Source organism: Cyprinus carpio, chromosome B1 (genome assembly GCF_018340385.1).
Source record: "Cyprinus carpio isolate SPL01 chromosome B1, ASM1834038v1, whole genome shotgun sequence".
Classification (NCBI taxonomy): domain Eukaryota; kingdom Metazoa; phylum Chordata; class Actinopteri; order Cypriniformes; family Cyprinidae; genus Cyprinus; species Cyprinus carpio.
The window spans coordinates 37,897,197-37,918,310 of NC_056597.1; the positions used below are offsets into that span (position 1 = coordinate 37,897,197).

Below are 21,114 nucleotides of genomic sequence, written 5' to 3' on the forward strand. Positions count from 1 at the left end.
GCGTAATTCATGCCATGATCCTGTAAGAACACTCAGCCTGTGAACCTCGTTTTTCGTGGACTGTAAGAATAAGTTGGTCTGATCAGGTAAACCTAGGTCGGTGCACTTTGTAGCTAATTGCAATTGTTCAAATGCTTCTTTCCGTTCCCCCTCTTTTTGTCCACGTAATCGGTGTGGTTGCAGATAATTTGGTGTCAAAAATCAGTTGGCTCAATGGGTCTGTCAATTTTCGGGCGTAATTAATAATAAACGTTCTGCAATACGAAGTCCATACACCAGAATGCCATCATCGTTTCTATTTCTTGGTTTTGCGCCACTGTAACACTCCACTGATCCTTTTCTCAAAAATGTTGTTTCCCGTTTTTTTTCGAAAATAACATGGCCTAATATGTAACCTGTTTCCTCTGTCGATAGAAAGAACCTTTTTCGATATTCACTTTATGACCGTTTTTCTGCTAATGGTTTAGTAGTTCAGAGTTGCCTCTAACACACTTCTCTGAATGTGCGCATAGAAGCAAGTCATCCATATATTCATATTGCAGCAATGCCACGCCCTTGGGCATGTTATGGCGACAAGAGTTTTCATGCAGCGCGTGCGTTGTAGCGTCGTTGGGTTTTCAAACAGTAACCCTGACACAGTCTCTGTAAATTATATTACCCCCTTTTTCCCTTTAACACGTGAAGGCAACAATCCGAATTGGCTGTTTTTTGTGCACTGGTACGCTAAAAAAAATGCGTTTGAATATATCCACGTTGTAAAGTGAGTGGTATCAGAATGGAATTTGAGACAAAAATGGTGCTACGGATTTGGTACATTTGCTGCTCGTGCTAACAACTGCCGACATTTACAACCTTGTAAATCTTGCACAAATCTCCACTCTTCTGGTTGGCCTAACACTCACGTATTTTCTTTACAGGGTAAATACGGGGGTTTCACTGGTGAGTCAGCCACACTGTAATAATTATCACCTCGCTCTCAAGCAGTGACTCAAACAACTGGCGTTATGCCTTCCAATGCACTCCGTCCCGTTTGACATGCATATTGCTGTTTTGTGTGTGGTCTTTAACTTAGACTTTGGGTGTTAGCCTGACCTCATGACAGTTTTTTTTATTAGCCGTCGTGGGGGGGACGTCATATCTGTGGATTCCTTGCCCACAGTTCCTGTGGTATTTGGGGACATTATTCCTCCCTGTGGTATTGGTCTGTTTTGACAAGCTGTGTTTGGCAGCTGGCAGTCTCATAATTATTCTAATCGGGAACCGCAGTCCCAACCATGTTTGTGGTTTGCCCGCGCTGTTTCCAAGCCTTTACTCGGGGTTGTAAAAACAACCTTCCTAAATGTGCTTGCCAGCTTTGCTTTCATTTCAACAAAGCTTTTCCAAAAATGGACCATTGTCGTTCCACTCTATGTCTGGGCTTTTTGCCAACGACACATGTGGGAAGGAAATCCCGCCACATCAAACAAACACCATCCCAGTTTCTAATTTAATTTTGCCTGCACAATGTTTGTCATCCCAATAGGGCCTCTGTACCTGAGATTTTGTCTAGTGACGGCTCCTGACCAGGACATGCTTACGTATATGGACATCTTGGCCCACACTACAACATGAGCTGTAACATGCATACTCGCCTCGCTCTGAAAATCAGAGCCTTCTCTACATACACCATTTTGCTACTTTTCTTAGTGTTTTCACTTTTCAGTCAGTAACCACATATACCACATTACAGCTTCCTCAATCTCCTCTCATCAAAGCCCATGCTTCACATGTCACACCACTCTCCTCGTCACACACAATCATCATTTTTCATTTTACACAAAGCATCTCTGCCCCAGCAGTTAAAGGGGCATTCTTCTGATAATGCAAAATGGCAGCGCGAAGCATTGATTATCGTATATACATGAATGGCACCGATAATTTTGTCTGATATGACTTTTCCAGACGCAGTGGTTGCTTAAATCACACAGTCTGACTCCCTAAATTTATCTGATTTTCCTCCTGTTTTAGTGAATGCACGATCTTGTCGCTCCAGTGTCCTACCAGAAACCGCAATGGTTTCCCTTCTCCTAACTTTTTATTTCTGGGCTGGTTACGTATGGCTGATTATACACACATAGTTTCATTCTGTGCTAACTAAATTTCCCTTTCAGCATAGTTAACAGTTAGGGGAAAAAGCAGATACTTCGTTGCGCAAAGAGAAAAGGATTGATACCTCTCTGGTGCTGGTGCTGTTTACTTCGATGGACCCTCCTCCCTCCCAGGGGTAAAATCAGTCCCCATTTTATCTGTCCCACCACACTCAGCTCGTCGGTCCCCCCTCAGGACAAGTACGATACCAATGTCCCTCTTTTACTTTTCGCAGGTTCAGCAGCCCCTTTTTCTCTTTGTTCACTTCCGTCCTCATTCCTCTCCAACCCTGGCCTCTGCCTCTACCTCTGCCTCTGGCCCCTTCCACATTCTCCTGCATGCCAGTCCTGAGTCTCCTTCCTTGTCTTGTTGCATCCTCATTTCAGCCACTGCTAGGTTGACGTTGTGGAATGCGGGTCTGCTTTCTTTTGCAGATTGTCTAGATGTTAACTTCCATCAGCGTGTGTGGCCTGTCCTTCTCAACTCCTCCCGCCTAGCTCTGCTGAGTCCACGCCCCCCAACCCTCACCCATGAAAGTCCATGCAGTCTTCGTTCCTCTCTCGTGCCTTGTAGAAACAAAGTTTTCACGAAATCTTCATACTGAGATGGGTTTTGCAGCGTCAGCTGGTTTGTGGTTTGAGTGCAGAGGTTGGTTTCAGTATTTGTCTCTTCGGCTTTGTAGCGGTCTCCGAGGGGAGATTTTTCAGTCTTAAGTAACAGTGGTTTTCTTGTCATCTTCTGCTCATTCAGGGGTGGTCCAGGTCTGGGAGTGGGGGTGAGCTGGGTGCGGTGGTTTCAGGCGCGTTTGTTCGGATGTCGGTCCGTGACTATCGTGGAGGTGGATTTCGTTCGCCCCTGGGTAGGAGGCAGCGTCTTTCTCTGTGACTTTGACACATCGACTTTGTACCTCAGGAGAAGAATGAGTTAGAATTACAACACAGAAACTTTTCTTGTTTTCTTTTCTTTCCCTAGTCTTGCTTTCCCCTACCCAATAATCCTATAGTTTGACGAACCATCTGCCATGCAGGGTTTCCGTTAGAAATAGGTTATATTCCATCAGCAATAAATTTTTGTCTTGCCATGCAGTATTTTCTGCACCGAGAAAATTTGGTATATAGCCAAATCTCCTGTTGCAGAATTCAGTTCTTTCTTTTAAACTGCTTTCCATGTTTTTACACATTTGAGACGACAATTAGACATAGACAAAGCATCATCTCTCCCTCCAGGTGCACCCACCGTACTATCTTTGTTTCCCCCATTTCGTGCGGACTTATACCTCATAGTGAGGACTTATACCTCAATTAAACACTTTTACTAGAGGACTCTATAACCTCCTAGGGGACTTGATACCCCTCTGGGGACTTGATACCCCTCTTAAAGTGACTAGGAGGAATCTATAACCTCCTAGGGGGACTTGATACCCCTTAAGAATAAAAGGGATTTTTACATCACACTAGTGGATATGATGTACCTCCACAGGTTCTTTTTCGGATCCCAGTCCCTGAAGAGATCCAGCGCCACGTCCCTGCAGGGGGTTTGGGTCGACAGGCTTTCTTGTCGAGTTGATCAGACCACTGAATTCCTTCAGGAATGGGATCCCATCCTTGTCGCCATGTTTGTTGTGGAAAAAGATATTTCAGAAACACTCAGGTGAGAAATTGCACAGAGTCAGAGATGCTGCTTCAATCCATGTTATTATAACATGCGCATGAGGAACTCTCCTTGTGTCACCCCAGCAGAGAGTTGAGCTTCACTTGTTGATTCACAATTTATATACTCTCCCCTTGTGGCTTTCTCACCTCCCTGTGCGTACATTCGTGTCTGGAAATAATATCTTTTCAGAGAATCGTGACGTTCTCCTTGACCAATTTATGTTTCTTGTCAACAATCAGTAGAATCAGTGATTCACTTTATTGGCTTTCTGGGTAGAGCTCTGTCAGCTGAAACTGAACAACACGCTAGAAAAGGGTGAGGAAACCACAAGAGGATAAACATCCATCACTTTACTATAATCTGTCTCATTTCTGCTAACTTGGCAAATACTATTGACAGCTGAGGGAAATATCATGCTGTTCTTGACACATGTGGTTATTCATAGAGAACATATGACTCATTCAAAGCATTGGCTTAATGTTTCATGGTCTCTCACTTAGTTATGCATGCTTGGCATGACTAAAACATCTGCTGCGTTTTACTGTAAGTGAGGGCTGTTGTCTTAAAGCATTACTAAGGTTTGCGAAGAACATCAAAGAAATAAGGATGTTCTACCGTTTTGCAGGTTTCTGCAAGCATCCTACACAGATATATTTTACTTCTACTAGTTCTAAGTTACTCTAAGCAATGCTGTACTGCTGATACTTAAATTTTTCCCTAACATCTCTCTCTTGATAAATTGCTGTTCAGAGTTTTTTGCAAGACATTGCAATGTTTCTTGCTTTTTATCTTCAAAAAAGTTCTTTCTTTTCTCCCCCAAATTACACGAGAACTGACTTGCTTAACAATGTAGAACATTTTTGGGTCAACTATCCAATTAAGTAGGTTTTCCATTTACCTTAGAAGACCTGGCAAACTATTTAACAAACCTGTCCGAGATTGATATCAGTTATCTAAAAAGATTTGAGAAATACAAACAAACAAACCAATACTTTCTTTGAAAAACTAAAATCTTAATTTTTATTTGACTAAAATCCTTCTATGTCACTTGCCTAAACATTTGGAACAATTTGGGAAAATGTTTATATTTATATATAATACATATGTACCACAATTTACAGGAAAACTGTTTGGCATTGAGAATTAAAAAAAGTCCCTTTTTTTTGTTTTTGTTTTTCTCTTAGAAGGTGAGAGTTCTTGCCGGTTGGACCAAATTGCATCGAAAAAAATATTCCTTCAGTCAGTACGGAAAAGGCTATTATGGATATTAACATTTTTTGAAATTGCCAAGAGCAGCCCTTCAGGTGTGTGGGAAGCAGTGAATGTATCTTGAGTACACAACACAAACATTTGCTTTTTGAGGAAATTCAGTTTGCCGTTGTGAATGCCCAATGTTTTATTTTTGTCTGAATGACATTAGTTACTTTGTGAACTGATGAGATTTTCTTTCACTACCTTTTGTCTCATGTTGGTCTGTAACTCAGGATCAGCTGCTGTGGCTTTCATGAGCTACAAGATGATTGCGAATCTACTGAAGCCAGACTCTGTAACACATAAATGACACGATTAAAACCATGATGTCCACTGTGATCTCAGCTACTCTCCTCCAAATTACAACAACACTAAACTCACCAAAAACAGTCATCTTCACACTTTCAGACACATCAGAGTGAGACACTGAAATGTTTTCCGTCAAACATGAGAACTGATGAACTGTTTAATGTTCTAATCATTGGTCTTCTTTTTTCTTGAGTTTGATCCCAGTGGTTCTCTTTCCTGTGTGTACTGGAATATCAGCGAGTGGATTGTAGATGGTTGTTCTGTTTTAGAGACCAACAGCAGCTACCACTGGTGTGTTCCTGTGTTCATCTGTCCACATTCGCTATCATCATGCAAACCAGCCGCCCAACGAGGTACGAGATCATTTATAGAGAGCTGGTCTCAAGGATCAGGATTGGGGCAGATTAAGCATTTTTTCACTAATAGGTATCGGCTCCCCTAAACCTGATCATTATTTTATGGCAGTAGGTGGCAGTATGTGCCTTGCAGTAGATTTGCCAACCACCATTAAAAGCAAAAGCAGAAAAAAAGTGTGTCCATGTTCAATGTTGTTTTTTTTTTTTTTTTTTTTTTTACGTTAGTCCCATATTCCACCAATGTCTTTATTCAGTATGCGCAGATATATACTCACGACTTCCCTTATATAGGAAAGCATATCTTATATATGTATGCACACACATACACATACACACACAAACAAATGTGACCTGTGCTGGCAAAATGAGTCACACTTAATTTCATTCTCCATTAAAAGACCTTCAAGATGATGTATGATTTGTTGGAATCGGACGAAAAATTACTGAGCTACACCTGTTTGAAAGTCAGTTCTGAGAAAACTCAAGTTGAAGTTTTCTGAAGGTTCCAAACCAAAATCACCCAGCAACGTTGCACTGTTTCTTCCACTTCCTTTCTAAATATAATTACTATATTAATATTCACAATATAGCCATTTTTTTGTTGTTTTTATCTTTTCAGGATGCAAAAAAAAATTCGCCGTTTTTAATAATGGGTCATTAGAGTGAATTTGTTTAGATCTGGTGAGTTTTTAAATTTGGGTGAGGGAGCTACCAATTCAATTCTGTACCCAGTTGTAGTCACCCTCTTTTTAAAAAAACACTCTTGTGTGTTTTTGCATGTGTGCTCTGGTTTCGAAATGAAAAAACCACATGATTTTTACAATGTGTTTTTTGCAGCATTGAGTTTAGCCGATCACAGGCATCTCTGTTGAAAGCAATGGCCAGTCAGAGGTGTTCCGCAAATCATTGCTATGATTGACAGTGATAACAACTGTAGCACTGTGCGGATAGAACTATCTGACAAGCCGATGTCAAAATATGCATTAATCGATGCAGAGTAAATTCAGAGTAACAAAACTACAACAGAATATATTTAGCAGCTTCTACAGTTAATGATAAGACTAAGAGCACTCTTTTTGATGAGGCAATGTTTAAAATGATTTTTTTTAATTAAATCTAAAAATATTTCAAAATATTAAACTCATTATTATTTAATTGTACTTGCTATAACGGACTTCAGTGCATACTAACAGTTTGTTATAATAGTAATTTTTTATAATACACATCAAACATAAAGAAGTGAAAACTAGGGAGTGGAAATGGCTACTGAGCTAATGAGTGATCCTCTGCTGCAGAATCTACTGGATATAATGGAAACTTTTCATCAAGAAGCGAAAAGTCGGCAAGTTTTGAGGACCCACCTGAATTTGTGGCACCATTTTTCATCATGTCACTGCACCCCATGACTCCATGAATTAAATGCAAATCTTAAAAGTGAATTGTACTGCATTACTGTAGAGTTGAAAAAAATAATGAACTTTAGATCTTTAATTACTATTTGGAGCATTGGGATTGCTAGACGAGAGGCTTAATGAACTAATTTTTGTGAAAACCTGAAATTTGACCAAAATCAACATTTTTCACTTTATTTTTTTATTTTTTTTATTTTTTGTAGCTCAAAATTAGCCTGTGCACATTCCGACCATTGATTTATAATGACTATGTTCTCTATTACAGATCAGTGATTCCGACTCATTTTGCCAGCATGGGTCACTCAACTTCTCATATTTACTCACCTAGGGACTCTGCACAACTCTGTATATATTAGATTGATTAAAATAACTTTAATGTACTTGAATTGTGCATTAAATTCAAGGAATGTAGAAGTATCGGATCATGAATCGGTATCAGCAGATACTCAATATTCAGTGACTCGGATCGGATCGGGGCACAAAAATCCCTTATTTACATCCCTAATTTATAGTAAATACCGAACAACAGCACAGATTTGGCACTCATGAACTCTGACATGTTTTCTCAGAGCAACTTACTGCTGGAACTGTTGAATTCGGTGTGTGTGATCGTGGGGCTGGTGTTCTTCAGTTTGGCCCTGTTGACCTTTGCCCTTTGTCAGTGGAGTCCTGGAGTGAATAATGTGGCTCGAATCAACATCTGCATCAGTCTTCTGCAGGCTCACCTTCTGTTCCTGCTCAGAGGGAAGTTTCTGAGCCTCATACGTCGTCAGCAGGTGAGAATGATGAAGGAGCCCTACAGCTCAGCACAGCATCACTGAGAATCATCATAACCCTCTCTCATGATCTCCAGGTGTTGTGTGCCGTGATCGCAGGCCTTCTGCACTTCCTCTTTCTCTCCGCCTTTGTGTGGATGTTCATTGAAGGTGTGCTGCTCTTCATCTGTGTGAAGAACCTATCACAGATCAGCTCCAAAAAGAGGGAGGTGCTTAACAGTGGATTCCCTGGTGTGATTGGATATGTGGTTGCTCTGGTTGTGGTGTGTGTGTCTGTCGGTCTGGTTCCTGAAGGATACGGCAGTGAACAGTGAGTTGTTGTTGTTGTTGTTGTTGTTGTTTTGATAGGTCATTTGTTTAGAAGGATGTAAATTGCTCAGGGCAGGTTTCTGTTATCTGATAATATTTTTGTGTGTGTGTGTCACGGTATGTTAAAGGCACGCACATGGAAACATCTAAAATAGCATTATTTATTTCAGTTATTATTTGTTTTCCTCCTAACAGTTGCTGGATTAAACATGATAAAGGTTTTATCTGGAGTTTTCTGGGTCCTGTGTGTGTCATACTAGCAGTAAGTTCTGAATATAAACACTTTTTTCACATGGACTGTTGAAGCAAAAAATGAATTTGATTATTTTTTTCTTTTTCTGCAGTTAAACATGATTCTCTTCATCAAGATTGTTATCACTCTGAACTCAACTCTCAAAAAACTGAATGCTGAGGTTTCACAGATGAAACAATCCAAGTAACAAACAATATGATCAAAACACAGTATAAATAAAGAACACAGTCAATGAAGACACATTAACTCTTTTTCTTTCTGTTTCTCTGCAGGGTTTTGGTGTTTAAAACACTGGCTCAGTGTGTGGTTCTTGGTTGCTCCTGGATTCTGGGTTTCTTCACTAATGGCAGTATGGTGCTGGAGATCCTCTTCCTGATCTTGAACTCCCAGCAGGGAACCTTCATCTTCCTGATCTACTGTGTTCTCAATAATGAGGTCAGACTTTTTTTTCCATCCCACTAATCAATCTCCAGTGACAGTACAGTAGTTTATTACCTGTTTATTATAAACAAAACTCCATTCTGTTTCATGAGTTTCAGAGGTTAAATTGATATCATGAAGTCACTCAGCTCCTCTCGTCTCATTCTTGTCCAGGTCAGGCAGCAGTACAGGAAGTTCTTCAGATGTCTTTGCTGTGGACGCAAAAAAACGCTCTGAGGACTACAGCATCATGTTCAGGAAATAAAAGTACTGCCTGAAGTGCCATTAATATGCAGGTGATGCAATTCTTATAGTAAAATCAATGTTTTAGATGTTAACTGTAGTTTCAGCTCCTTTCTGTAAAGACTTTTGATATTACAGTTCTAAATAATATTATTTTTGTGCTTATAATTTTTTTTTTTTTTACAAGATTTTAATTTTCTTGGTGGTGAGAGAAAAGCATATTTTTACACAAAATGTTCTTCTAAATGCTGGCCAACTAACCATCCTGAAAGCTGTTTCATGTGTACCTGGTGAAGGAAAATAACATGACTTTACACTTTAGTTTAAGTTAAATATTTAAATAAGCCTTGTGTCAAATTTTTAATACGTTTTAATCTTGCACACTTATATTTCTGTTTGTGGTTAGTTAAGTTTATATATATATATATATATATATATATATATATATATATATATATATATATATATATATATATATATATATATATATTACTTTATATGCCATATGGCAAAATACAGTATATTTTCAGGATGGAGTGTCACGGGTTTTAACAGGCGTACCTTTTTTTTTTTTGGTACAAAGTTCTGTCTTTACAAACAGTGAGATCTTATAACTGTATCTGTGAACATGTTTCATTCAACGAAAGACTAAAGCGCCATATAATTAGACTGTTTCTAATTTGAGAGAAATATCCTGGTTTGAAATAAAACATACTATATTTTGCAATATAACTGTATCTAAAATGTAACTATCTCATGTAGGTTTGGTTTCACTTTCAGTTTCATGGACTTCTAGTTTGTTTGTCTTTGTTACCTGTGTTTCATTGGTTGTCATGATTGTTCATTGATTTCACACACCTGTTCATCATTTGTTCATTAGTTATCTGTGTATTCCATTCATTGTCTGGTGTTGTTTGTGCCTTGCACAGTGTCGTTGACTCTTGTACGTGGAGATCCCTCTTTTATTTTGGTTTAATAAAGTTACGCTGCTCACCCTTGTCGTCTTCATCCATAGCCTGAACATTACAAAACACCATACAGTTAAAATAATGGATCGTGCAGCAGAATTTTTCGCCCTCTCCTGTGAAAGGATTCCTACAATGGTCATGCTGCTCCCTAACATCAGATCGCCCAGCATAGTTTCATAAAAAGTTTCATAAAAAACAACAACAAACACAACATTTTGAACAAAAAGCTGAACACACACACACACACACACATATATATATATATATAGAACAATAATCATAACATACATTAAGTACAAAGAGTCCATCAACATGCCTAAAGCTTGCATTGTCCTATCCCAGATAGCAACATATTGTCGGCCCAGATCTGGCCCACATCTGGCACATGTGGAATGATGATCTGGCCCACATGTAGCGTGGAATGATGTCACTTGGGCGGACCGCTCCTGAGGTGGATTAAACAGCTCCACAAACAGCATTTCCAGCTTCACTTATTACTAACCAGACTGACTATATTTATGTTAGAGATCTACAGAAGTTCTTACTGAGAATTAACAGGGTTTTAAATCTAATGTTTGTTTCATTTGAAGTAACCATAATGGTGATTCGTGTTTCCATTAGCTGGGCTCTTAACTCTTATTACAGCTAACTCATTTTTATTGGCTGCTGTAATGGTGTATTTATCAAATACATTTGAAGTAACAAAAACAAAATTATTTCAGCTGATGATAGTGAACTCTTGACATTCATTAATGTTATTTGACTGTAATGATTGTGTTGTGTTGTGCAATTATTGGTTTTGTTTTTTAAAATTGAGGATTAGGTTAAAAGTTCTGCAGAATTAGTTTTGAAAAAAGTTAAAATACGCTAACACACAAAGTCATCATAAATCAACACATGAATCTCAACAATGGTGACAACATAAAGTGTAATGTTGCAATGCATGGTGGGTACCACAGTACAAAACTCCCAGCATGCATCACAGCATTAATAAATTATGCAGCTGAATTATCCTATTATTTACTGTAATTCTAACTTTGTTTTATACATTTATTTAATATTTTTGCTGTTTTGTTGTTGGGTCTATTAGTAGCTTTTTGTGATGTCCAGAATTGATCCGATTAGTTGAATATTTTGTCACCATTGTTTAGATTCATATGCTGATTGCTGATATCTGTGTGTGTCAGTGCTGTTGAATTTTCTGTATACTTTTAAACTGACATTTTAACTCAAAATTGCTGTAACACAGGATTTGTAATGCAAAAGCATTACATTTCAGTTTCAGGATTCAAAAGACTTCAGATAATCATGCTGTTACATGGTAATTGTGTAACCATCAACAACAAACTATCACATACTGCAAATGTGTCAAACACACTTGCACAGCAGCCAAAGAAAACAAAAGATTAATAATAAGAGTTAAGAGCCCAGCTAATGGAAACACGAATCACCATTATGGTGACTTCAAATGAAACAAACATTAAATTTAAACCCGTTAATTCTCAATAAGAACTTCTGTAGACCTCTTACAGAAAGTCAGTCTGGTTAGTAATATGTGAAGCTGGTGATGCTGTTTGTGGGGTTGTTTTAAATCCTCCTCTGCTGAGATCTTCAGAGATTTAATGTCTTTTATCTTCTTCAGTGATTTCATTGATTTCATCAGTTGTTGTGTTTCTGTTCATCTCTTTTTTTTCTGTCCTCTTCTTTCCTTCAGTGATTTTTGCTTGTAAACAAGCTTAGAAAAGCTGAGAGGACTCTATAAATAACATATTTTGTGGCTCAGATAAGATCCAGTGTGGTTTATTTCTTTGCTCTTGGCTGACATGTGGCATTGCTAAGGCCTGCTTGTGGCCCAGATCTGGCGAACAGGAGCGGTGCAAACAGAAGCAGCAAACTCCACGCTACATGTGGGCCAGATCATCATTCCACATGTGCCAGATGTGGGCCAGATCTGGGCCGACAATATGTTGCTATCTGGGATACCACTTCCTGTGTCGACATTTAATTCAGTAACATTAGGCAGGTCTGGTTTATATGCTGTTTAATGTTTGATCATCTCTTTATTGAACATATGCATCTGCTAACTTATGATTGTACTTCACTTGATTGTAGCTCTGTGTAGCTGCACTTTTTCTGTTGAATCTCATAGTCACTCTCTTTTGTTGTTTAAAGCGATCAAATATAACTTAATTCCCACCATATATCCGATATTATCTATTAAACTAATCTGACTAATTTGATAGTTACTGTAGTTTTTAATTGTAAACCACGAGAGCAGCATTCGTTAGCCAGTTAGCCTGTCATTCACATTTCTATTCACGTCTATTACCGTTCTCTTTTTCCTCTCGCTTCGTGCCTTTTCTCATTCGCTCTGTGTTTTTCACAAGTTCACCAAAACAACAGTGGGAAGTCAGAAATGATTCATCAATCATGGTGAGTAATATCTTCTTCTCCTGCTATTGTTGTTTGCAGTGCTTGCCACATGTAATAGTTTATCTCTCTCTGTCTGCAAAGGGATTCACATGTGATAAATGCAGAGAAGATAGTTAGGATGACAGAGAAGATTTTAGAACTATAAACACACATCCAAACTTTAATTGAGGAAAGTATGAATGTGAGGGCTGTAGATACGGCTTTGGATGTGACTAGCTCAAGGAGTCCTGTACATTGTTCGGTTCTGGTTACAGAGCCTCCGCAGCAGGGCGACTGGGTGACTGTGAGCCGTTCCACCAATCCGATCAGAACATTAAACAGGTTCTCCCCACTCAGTGACGCACCCACCTGAGAAACCTGATCAAAGTGCTGTAGTTATTGGTGATTCTATCATACGGGAATGTGAACATAGAGACACCGGCCACCATAGTCCAATGTTTACTGGGATCCAGATCGCCTGACATCTTGGCAAATTTAAAAGTGCTGGCTAATGAAAAATTTAAATTCAGTAAGATAGTTATTCCCATCATCAATGATGTTCGACTCTGCCAGTCAGAGATTACTAAAAATAACATAAAAGAGGTGTGTGAACTTGCAAGTATGATGTCAGACACTGTAATATGCTCTGGTCCCCTCCCTGCTTACCATGGCGACGTGATACATAGCAGACTGTCGTCACTCTATGGCTGGAAGTGATGCCAGCAGAATAACATACAGTATTATAGATAATTGGACATCTGTTTGGGGCAGACCTGACCTGTTGAAAAGAGGTGGTTTTCATCCCTCCTGGGGTGGTGCCGCTCTTCTCCTCTAGAAATATGGCACATAGTCTTAGAGTTTGTACTTGACTAACTGGGGCCCAGGTCAGGAAGCAGACACGACTGGCTAAACCGACTGTCTGCTAGCTGCCTTATGTCACAGAAATCAGTTCATTCTCAGCACAAAGAGACCCTTTTTACCTAGATATCACACTACAGAGACTGTGTTCTGATCCCTGAACTAGAAAATATAAAAAACGTCCAAGCCAATTTAGAGAGTAACAATTTAATTGATGTTCAACAAAAAAAAAAATGTATATAATACAGAGAAACAAATGATAAAGCTCGGCTTATTGAATATCAGGTCCCTTTCTATGAAAGTACAATGATATGATCACTGATCATAACCTAGATATGCTCTGTTTGACAGAAACCTGGCCAAAAACCCGGATGATTACATAATTTTAAATGAATCTACCCCCCAAGATTACTGTTATAAACATAAACCACGTACAAAAGTAAGGGGGGAGGTGTTGCTACAATTTATAACAATATGTTCAGTATTTCTCAGAGGGCAGGCTTCAAGTATAACTCATTTGAAGTAATGGTGCTTTCTATTACATTATCCAGAGAAACAAGTGTTAATAATAAATCCCCTATAATGTTTGCACTGGCTGCTTTATACAGGCCACCTGGGCACCATACAGACTTTAGTAAAGAATTAGCTGATTTTCTGAGTATCTGAACACTATTGGGGTTAGACAACATGTGTCAGGACCTACTCATTGTCAAAATCATATTCTACATTTAATACTGTCACATGAAATTGATGTTAATGGTGTTGAAGTTATGCAGCCAAGCGATGATATCTCAGATCATTATCTAGTCTTGTGCAAGCTTCATATAGCTAAAACTGTAATTTCTACTCCTTGTTACAAGTATGGTAGAACCATCACTTCTACCACAAAAGACTGCTTTGTAAGTAATCATCCTGATCTATCTCAATTCGTCAGCATATCCAATAGCTCAGAACAACTTGATGTGACAGAAACTATGGACTCTCACTTTTCTAGCATTTAAGATATGGTTGCTCCTTTACACTTAAGGAAGATTAAGGAAATCAGTCTAACACCGTGGTGTAATAAGCACACTCACACCCTAGAGAGAGCAGCCCGGAAAATGGAGCGCAGCTGGAGGAAAACAAAACTAGAGGTATTTTGTAATGCATGGCAGGCAAGTACATCCTATCCTACAGAAAGCATTAAAACTGCTAGATATCCGATTATGTGTTTCATCTCTTTTAGAAGAAAACAAACATAACCCCAGGTATTTATTTATTTACAGTGGCTAAATTAATGAAAAATGAAAGCATCAACAGGTTTGACATTTCCCAACACCAACACCAATAAAGATGTTTATGAACTACTTTAATTTAAAGATTGAAATACTATTAGAGATAAAATTGTATCCATGCAGTCATCAGCTACAGCATCACATCAGATGCGCTATAGATCCCCAGTGCGCTATAGATCCCCTGAGGAACCGTTCCACTCATTCTCTACTGTAAGAGAGGAATAATTGTATAAACTTGTTAAATAATCTAAACCAACAACATGAATCTTAGATCCTATTCCATCTAAGCTCCTAAAAGAGGTGCTTCCAGATTTAATAGATCCTCTTCTCACTATTATTAATTTGTCATTGTCCCCAAAGATATGTCCCCAAAACCTTCAAACTAGCTGTTTCTAAGCCTTTCATCAAAAAAACACAACTTTACCCCGAAGTCAAGTCAAGTCACCTTTATTTATATAGCGCTTTAAACAAAAAAGAATGTGTCAAAGCAACTGAACAACATTAATTAGGAAAACAGTGTCCAATAAATGCAAAAATGACAGTTTAAAGGCCAGTTAAAGGCAGTTCATAATTGAATTCAAATCATCTCAGTTCAGTTTAAATAGTAATCTGTGCAATCATTTGCAATCAAGTCAACGAAAATCGCTGTAAATGAATGTCCCCAGCTAAGCAAGCCAGAGGCGACAGCGGCAAGGAACCAAAACTCCATTGGTGACAGAATGGAGAAAAGAGAAACCAGGTTCAGTCGGGGGGGCCAGTTCTCCTCTGACAAGATGAAACCAGCAGTTCAATTCCAGGCTGCAGCAAAGTCAGATTGTGCAGAAGAATCATCTGTTTCCTGTGGTCTTGTCACGGTGGTCCTCTGAGACAAGGTCTTTACAGGGGATCTGGGGTCTCCTCTAGTTGTCCTGGTCTCCGCTGTCTTTCAGGGCTGTAGAGGTCTTTCTAGGTGCTGATCCACCATCTGGGCTGGATACATACTTTGATCCGGGTGACTGCAGTGACCATCTGATCTGGATACAGACTGGATCTGGAGGCAACGGTGAACCTCGGAATAAGAGAGAAACAGACTAATATTAGCGTAGATGCCATTCTTCTAACGAGTGTGAGCAAGTACATCTGGAGTTATGGGAAGTGTTTCCCCGTTTCCGGTTTACCTAATTAATGCAGCCTAAAAATCCTTTAATGGATTTGGATATTAGAAGCGTATTAGTGTGATTTATGTGTAAGCCAGGTTAAAGAGATGGGTCTTTAATCTAGATTTTAAACTGCAAGAGTGTGGCTGCCCCTCCCGAACAATGTTAGGTAGGCTATTCCAGAGTTTAGGCGCTAAAATAGAAAAGGATCTGCCACCCACAGTTGATTTTGATATGTCTAGGTATTATCAAATTGCCTGAGTTTTGAGAATGCAGCGGACATGTAGGACTTAATGTAAACAAGAGCTCCGTTCAAATACTGCAGGTGCTAAACCATCTGAGGGCTTTATAAGTAATAAGCAAGATTTTAAAATCTATACGATGTATTTGATAGAGAAGCAACTACTTAATTACAGACCCGATCTTTAAATCTTCCTTTTCTGTCAAAGATACTAGAAAGATAGTATCCTCACAAGTATATTCCTTCTTAGAGGCTTCTTAAGAAAAAATGGTATCTGTTAGTATTTGATTTCAGGATTTAGACTGCATCATAGTACTGAGACTGCTCTCCCTTAGAGTTACAAATGACCTGCTCTATCATCTGATCGTGGTTGTATCTTTCTATTAGTGCTGCTGGATCTTAGGGTTGCATTCAACACTAATCGACCACAACATTCCTTTGATCTAGACTAGAAAACTATTGTTGGCATTAGTGGAAGTGCATTAGCATGGTTCAAATCATACTTATCTGACCGCCATGAATTCGTGGCAGTGAATGAAGTAGTATCACATAGATCACAAGTGCAGTATGGAGTACATCAAGGCTCAATATTAGGGCCGTTACTTTCATGCTTTGCATGTTACTCTTGGGAGATATCATCAGGAAACATGTTTGTTATAGCTTGCACTGATATGCTGCTGATACTCAGCTCTATGTTTTCTGTTGCGAAACATACCAATTTGAAAAACGGTATGCATAGTGGATAGGGAAAAACTGGGTAAGTCAATTTCTTACTGCCTAAATTCTGAAAAAAACAGAGGTGTTTAATTATCCGACCCTAAAACCTCCACAGTAATAACCTAGAACACTGTCTAACACTTAATAGCTGCTCTGTCGATTCTTCATCATCAATTTTTTTTTTTTTTATTAGGAACCTAGGTGTGCTATTTGATAGCAATCTTTCCTTTGAAAGCCACGTTTCTAGCATTTGTAAAACTGCATTTTTCCATCTCAAAAATATATCTAAATTATGACCTATGCTCTCAATGTCAAATGCGGCAATGTTAATTCATGTGCTCATGACCTCAAGGTTAGATTATTGTAATGCTTTATTGGTTGGTTTTGTTCTGCACGCTTAATAAAAAAAAACCAGTTGGTCAAAAATGCAGCAGCTAGAGTTCTTACAAGAACCGGAAGTATGGCCATATTTGCCCATTTCTGTCAACACTGCACTGGCTGCCCTATTAAACATCGTATTTACCATTTAATTTTTAATCATTTAGCAGACGCTTTTATCCAAAGCGACTTACAAATGAGAACAGTAGAAACAATCAGATAAACAGAGAACAACAACGGTATACAAGTGCTATAACAAGTCTCAGATAGTCGAGTACAAGCACGTAGCCAGGGTTTTTTTTTTTTTTATTGAATATGATAGACAAGAAAAATAAAAGGTAAGTACTAGTATTGTTGGTTAAGTGCAGGCGAAAAAGATGAAGTCTTTAGATGTTTTTTGAAAATGAGTAAAGACTCGGATGTTCGAATTGAGAATGGGAGGTCATTCCACCAGCCGGGCGCAGTCCAGGAAAAAGTCTGTGAGAGTGATTTTTTGAACCTCTTTGGGATGGGGCTGACAACACCACAAGGCGTCGTCCCCTTTCAGAGCGCAAACGTTCTGGAGGGGCGCATAAGATAGAACTAATGAGCTTAGGTATGTTGGCGCCGTGCCAGTGGTCGTCTTGTAGGCAAGCATCAGTAACCTGAATTTGATGCAGCGGCTACTGTTAGCCATGTAACCTGATGAGGAGGGAGTAACATGAGCTGTTTTTGGCTCATTTGAAGACAACCCTCCGCTGCTGCATCTGGATCAGTTGTAGAGGCTTGATAGTAAATGCAGGAAGAGCCCGCCAGGAAAGCATTACAATAGTCCAGTCTGGAGAGAACAAGAGCTTGGACAAGAAGTTGGGTGGCTTGCTCTGATCAGGAAGGGTCTAATCTTCCTAATGTTGTATAAGGCAAATCTGCAGGACCAGGTCGCTATTGTAGCAATATGGTCCTGTGAAGCTTAACTGATGATCCTCACAACTCCTAGGTTTCTTAAATCATCGTATCAGATTTAAAAATCTTGCTAATTACTTATAAAGCCCTAAATGGTTTAGCACTTTCAGTATTTGAACAAGCTCTTATTGCATTATAGTCCTCCATGTCCGATGTGTTCTCAAACTCTGGCAATTGGATATGCCTAAGGATAGAATATCAATATCAACTGCGGGTGGCAGATCCTTTTCCTGTTTAGTGCCCAAACTGCTAGAATAATCTACTCACATTGTTCGGGAGGCAGACACATTTTTGTCAGTTAATCTAGATTAAGACCCATCTTTTTTAAACTTGGCTTACACTTACCCCCACACTAACACATTTCTAATATTCAAATCCGTAAAGGATTGTAAGGCTGCATTAATTAAGCCAACTGGAATCGGGAACCTTCCCATAACACCCAATGTACTTGTTACATCATTAAAAGAAGGGCATCTACGCTAATATTAGTCTGTTTCTTTCTTATTCCCGAGGTCACCATAAACCACCAGATCCAGTCTGTATACAGTTCAGATTGTCCCTGCAGTCCACCCGGATCCAGTAAGTATCCCCCCAGATGGTGGATCAGGACCTAGAGATGACCTCAACAGCCCTGAATATTAGTGGAGACCAAGACAATTAGATGAGCCCCAGAGAAAGATCCCCAGTGAAAGACCCTGTCTCCTAGATGGCCATCTTTGAACACAGTCTGTATTGTTAAAAGTGCTATATAAATAAAGGTGACTTGACTTGACTTCTGCTTGAATTGAGGTGATTTGGGTTGACTTGTGAGAAGGCATTAGTGTCTATAATAAGGATGTCATGAGAACCAATAAATAGGTACAAGTTGGTATTGAAAAGAGTAACAGTTTTTTGAACAGTTAAGATTTTTAATATTTATAAAGAAGTCTCTTCTGCTCACCAAGCCTGCATTTATTTGATCCAAAGTACAGCAAAAGTAGTAATGTTGTGAAATATTTTTACCATTTAAAATAACTGCTTTCTATTTGAATATATTTTAAAATGTAATTGATTGCTGTGATCAAAGCTGAATTTTTAGCATCATTACTCCAGTCTTCAGTGTCACATCCTTCAAAAATCATTCTAATATGCTGATATTCTGCTCAAGAAACCTTTTTTAATTATTATTATTATTAATAATATTTAAAACAGTTGAGTAATTTTTTTTTTCATGATTCTTTGATGAATAGAAAAGATTCCCAAGATCAGCATTTTATGGTGAAATAAAAAGCTTTTGTAACAATACACAATACCATTCAAAAGCTTAGAGTCAATTATATTTTTTTATTTTTCTGAAAATAAGTTATAGAAGCTTAATATTTTTATTTAGCAAGGTTATTTCCGATTATTTTTAAAAGTGACGATAAAGACATTTATAATGTTACCAAAATATTTCATATATTAAATGCTGTTTTTCTGAACTTTCTATTCATCAAAGAAATGTGAAAAAATTCTACTTAGATGTTTTCAACATCATCATAATAATAAATGTTTTTTGGGCAGCAAATCAGAATACATGTATCAACACTGTTGTGACTGGATTAATGATGCTAAAAATTTAGCTTTGAAATCACAATAAATTACATTTTAAATATATTCAAATAGAAAAAGTTTTTTTATTAAATACTAGAATATTTCAAAATTTAACTGTTTTGCTGTACTATGGATCAAATAAAATGCAGGCTTGGCGAACCGCATTGTTTAAAACATTAACAATTTTACTGTTTAACAACGTTTTGTCTGGTAGTGTATAGGCACTTTATTTTTTTCTCTAATTTCGTTGCTTTTGAATTGGGTTTAGAAATCAGATAACTGCTGGACAATAATCAATAATAATGATTGTTAATGTTATATACTACAACACACTATTTTAAAGCACTACCTTTTTTAACCATTAAAATTAATTTATAATTTATGCCATGCAGTGATTTCACTTATGTAATCAGATAATTATTATGGAGGCAGCTGACATCAATGAAAGAATTTGTAGCTTTACTCGCAAACTATAGTTTTGTACTTTGGTACTTACTGAACGGTAACTGTAAAAAACACACAGCCAAAAATCCAAGTGAAATCAACTCTGCCGGGAGTACATGTGAGACCACACTCAAGAGTTTGAAAGTGTTAAAGGGTTATGTTCCCCCAAATATTAAAATTATGTCATTAATGACTCCCCCTCATGTCGTCCAAACCCGTAAGACCTCCGTTCATCTTCGTAACACAGTTTAAGATATTTTAGATTTAGTCCGAGAGCTTTCAGTACCTCCATTGAGAATGTATGTACGGTATACTGTCCACGTCCAGAAAGGTAAATAAAACATCATCAAAGTAGTCCATGTGACATCAGAGGGTCAGTTAGAATTTTTTGAAGCATCGAAAATACATTTTGTTCCAAAAATAGCAAAAACTACGACGACTTTTATTCAGCGTTCTCTTCTCTTCCGTGTCTGTTATGAGAGCGCGTTCACAATACTGCAGTTTAGATGATATCCGGTTCGCGCACGAACGAATCACTCGTTGTAACCGGATCTTCTTGAACCAGTTCACCAAATCGAACTGAATCGTTTGAAACGGTTCGCGTCTCCACTAAGCATTAATCCATAAATGACTTAAGCTGTTGAAACTTTTTTAATGTGGCTGACACTCCCTCTGAGTCAAAATAAACCCAATATCCCGGAGTAATTCATTTACTCAAACAGTACACTGACTGACTTCTACTGTGAAGAGAGAACTGAAGATGCCGAGCCAGATAACGACGAAACATTGGAACTCGTTTCTCGAGTCAAGACCGGTTGCATAGGTTTCCGGATCAACTAGTAGTGATGGGAAAGTTCTGTTCTGTTCTTTTCCGCGAACCGGTTCTTTCAGACAGTTCGATTTCAATAAACTGGTTGAAAGACCAAACGGTTTCACACCAGTTCTTTTGCGCTCAACGTAATGACCTTCATTGGCGATGACTGCCCCGCACCGAACACACCAGAGGGGGGGGGGAAGGGGGGGGCACACACAGGGGGGCAGGGGGGCGGGGGGGGGGGGGTCC

General features: G+C 38.6%; 2 protein-coding genes across 2 annotated transcripts in view; both read left to right on the forward strand.

Moving 5' to 3' along the window:
* The window catches only part of LOC122135992 (lipopolysaccharide-induced tumor necrosis factor-alpha factor homolog), a 613,569-nt gene that overhangs the window by 504,682 nt on the left and 87,773 nt on the right, over positions 1–21,114 (forward strand). The gene's annotated exons all lie outside the window — the stretch shown is intronic.
* On the forward strand, positions 7,602–9,249 carry LOC109060244 (adhesion G protein-coupled receptor E3-like). Its single transcript, XM_042717375.1, has 6 exons — positions 7,602–7,884; positions 7,962–8,194; positions 8,389–8,455; positions 8,538–8,629; positions 8,719–8,881; positions 9,041–9,249. The coding sequence occupies exons 1-6, from the start codon at positions 7,654–7,656 to the stop codon at positions 9,101–9,103; spliced, it is 849 nt and encodes a 282-aa protein (XP_042573309.1). The 5' UTR covers positions 7,602–7,653; the 3' UTR covers positions 9,104–9,249.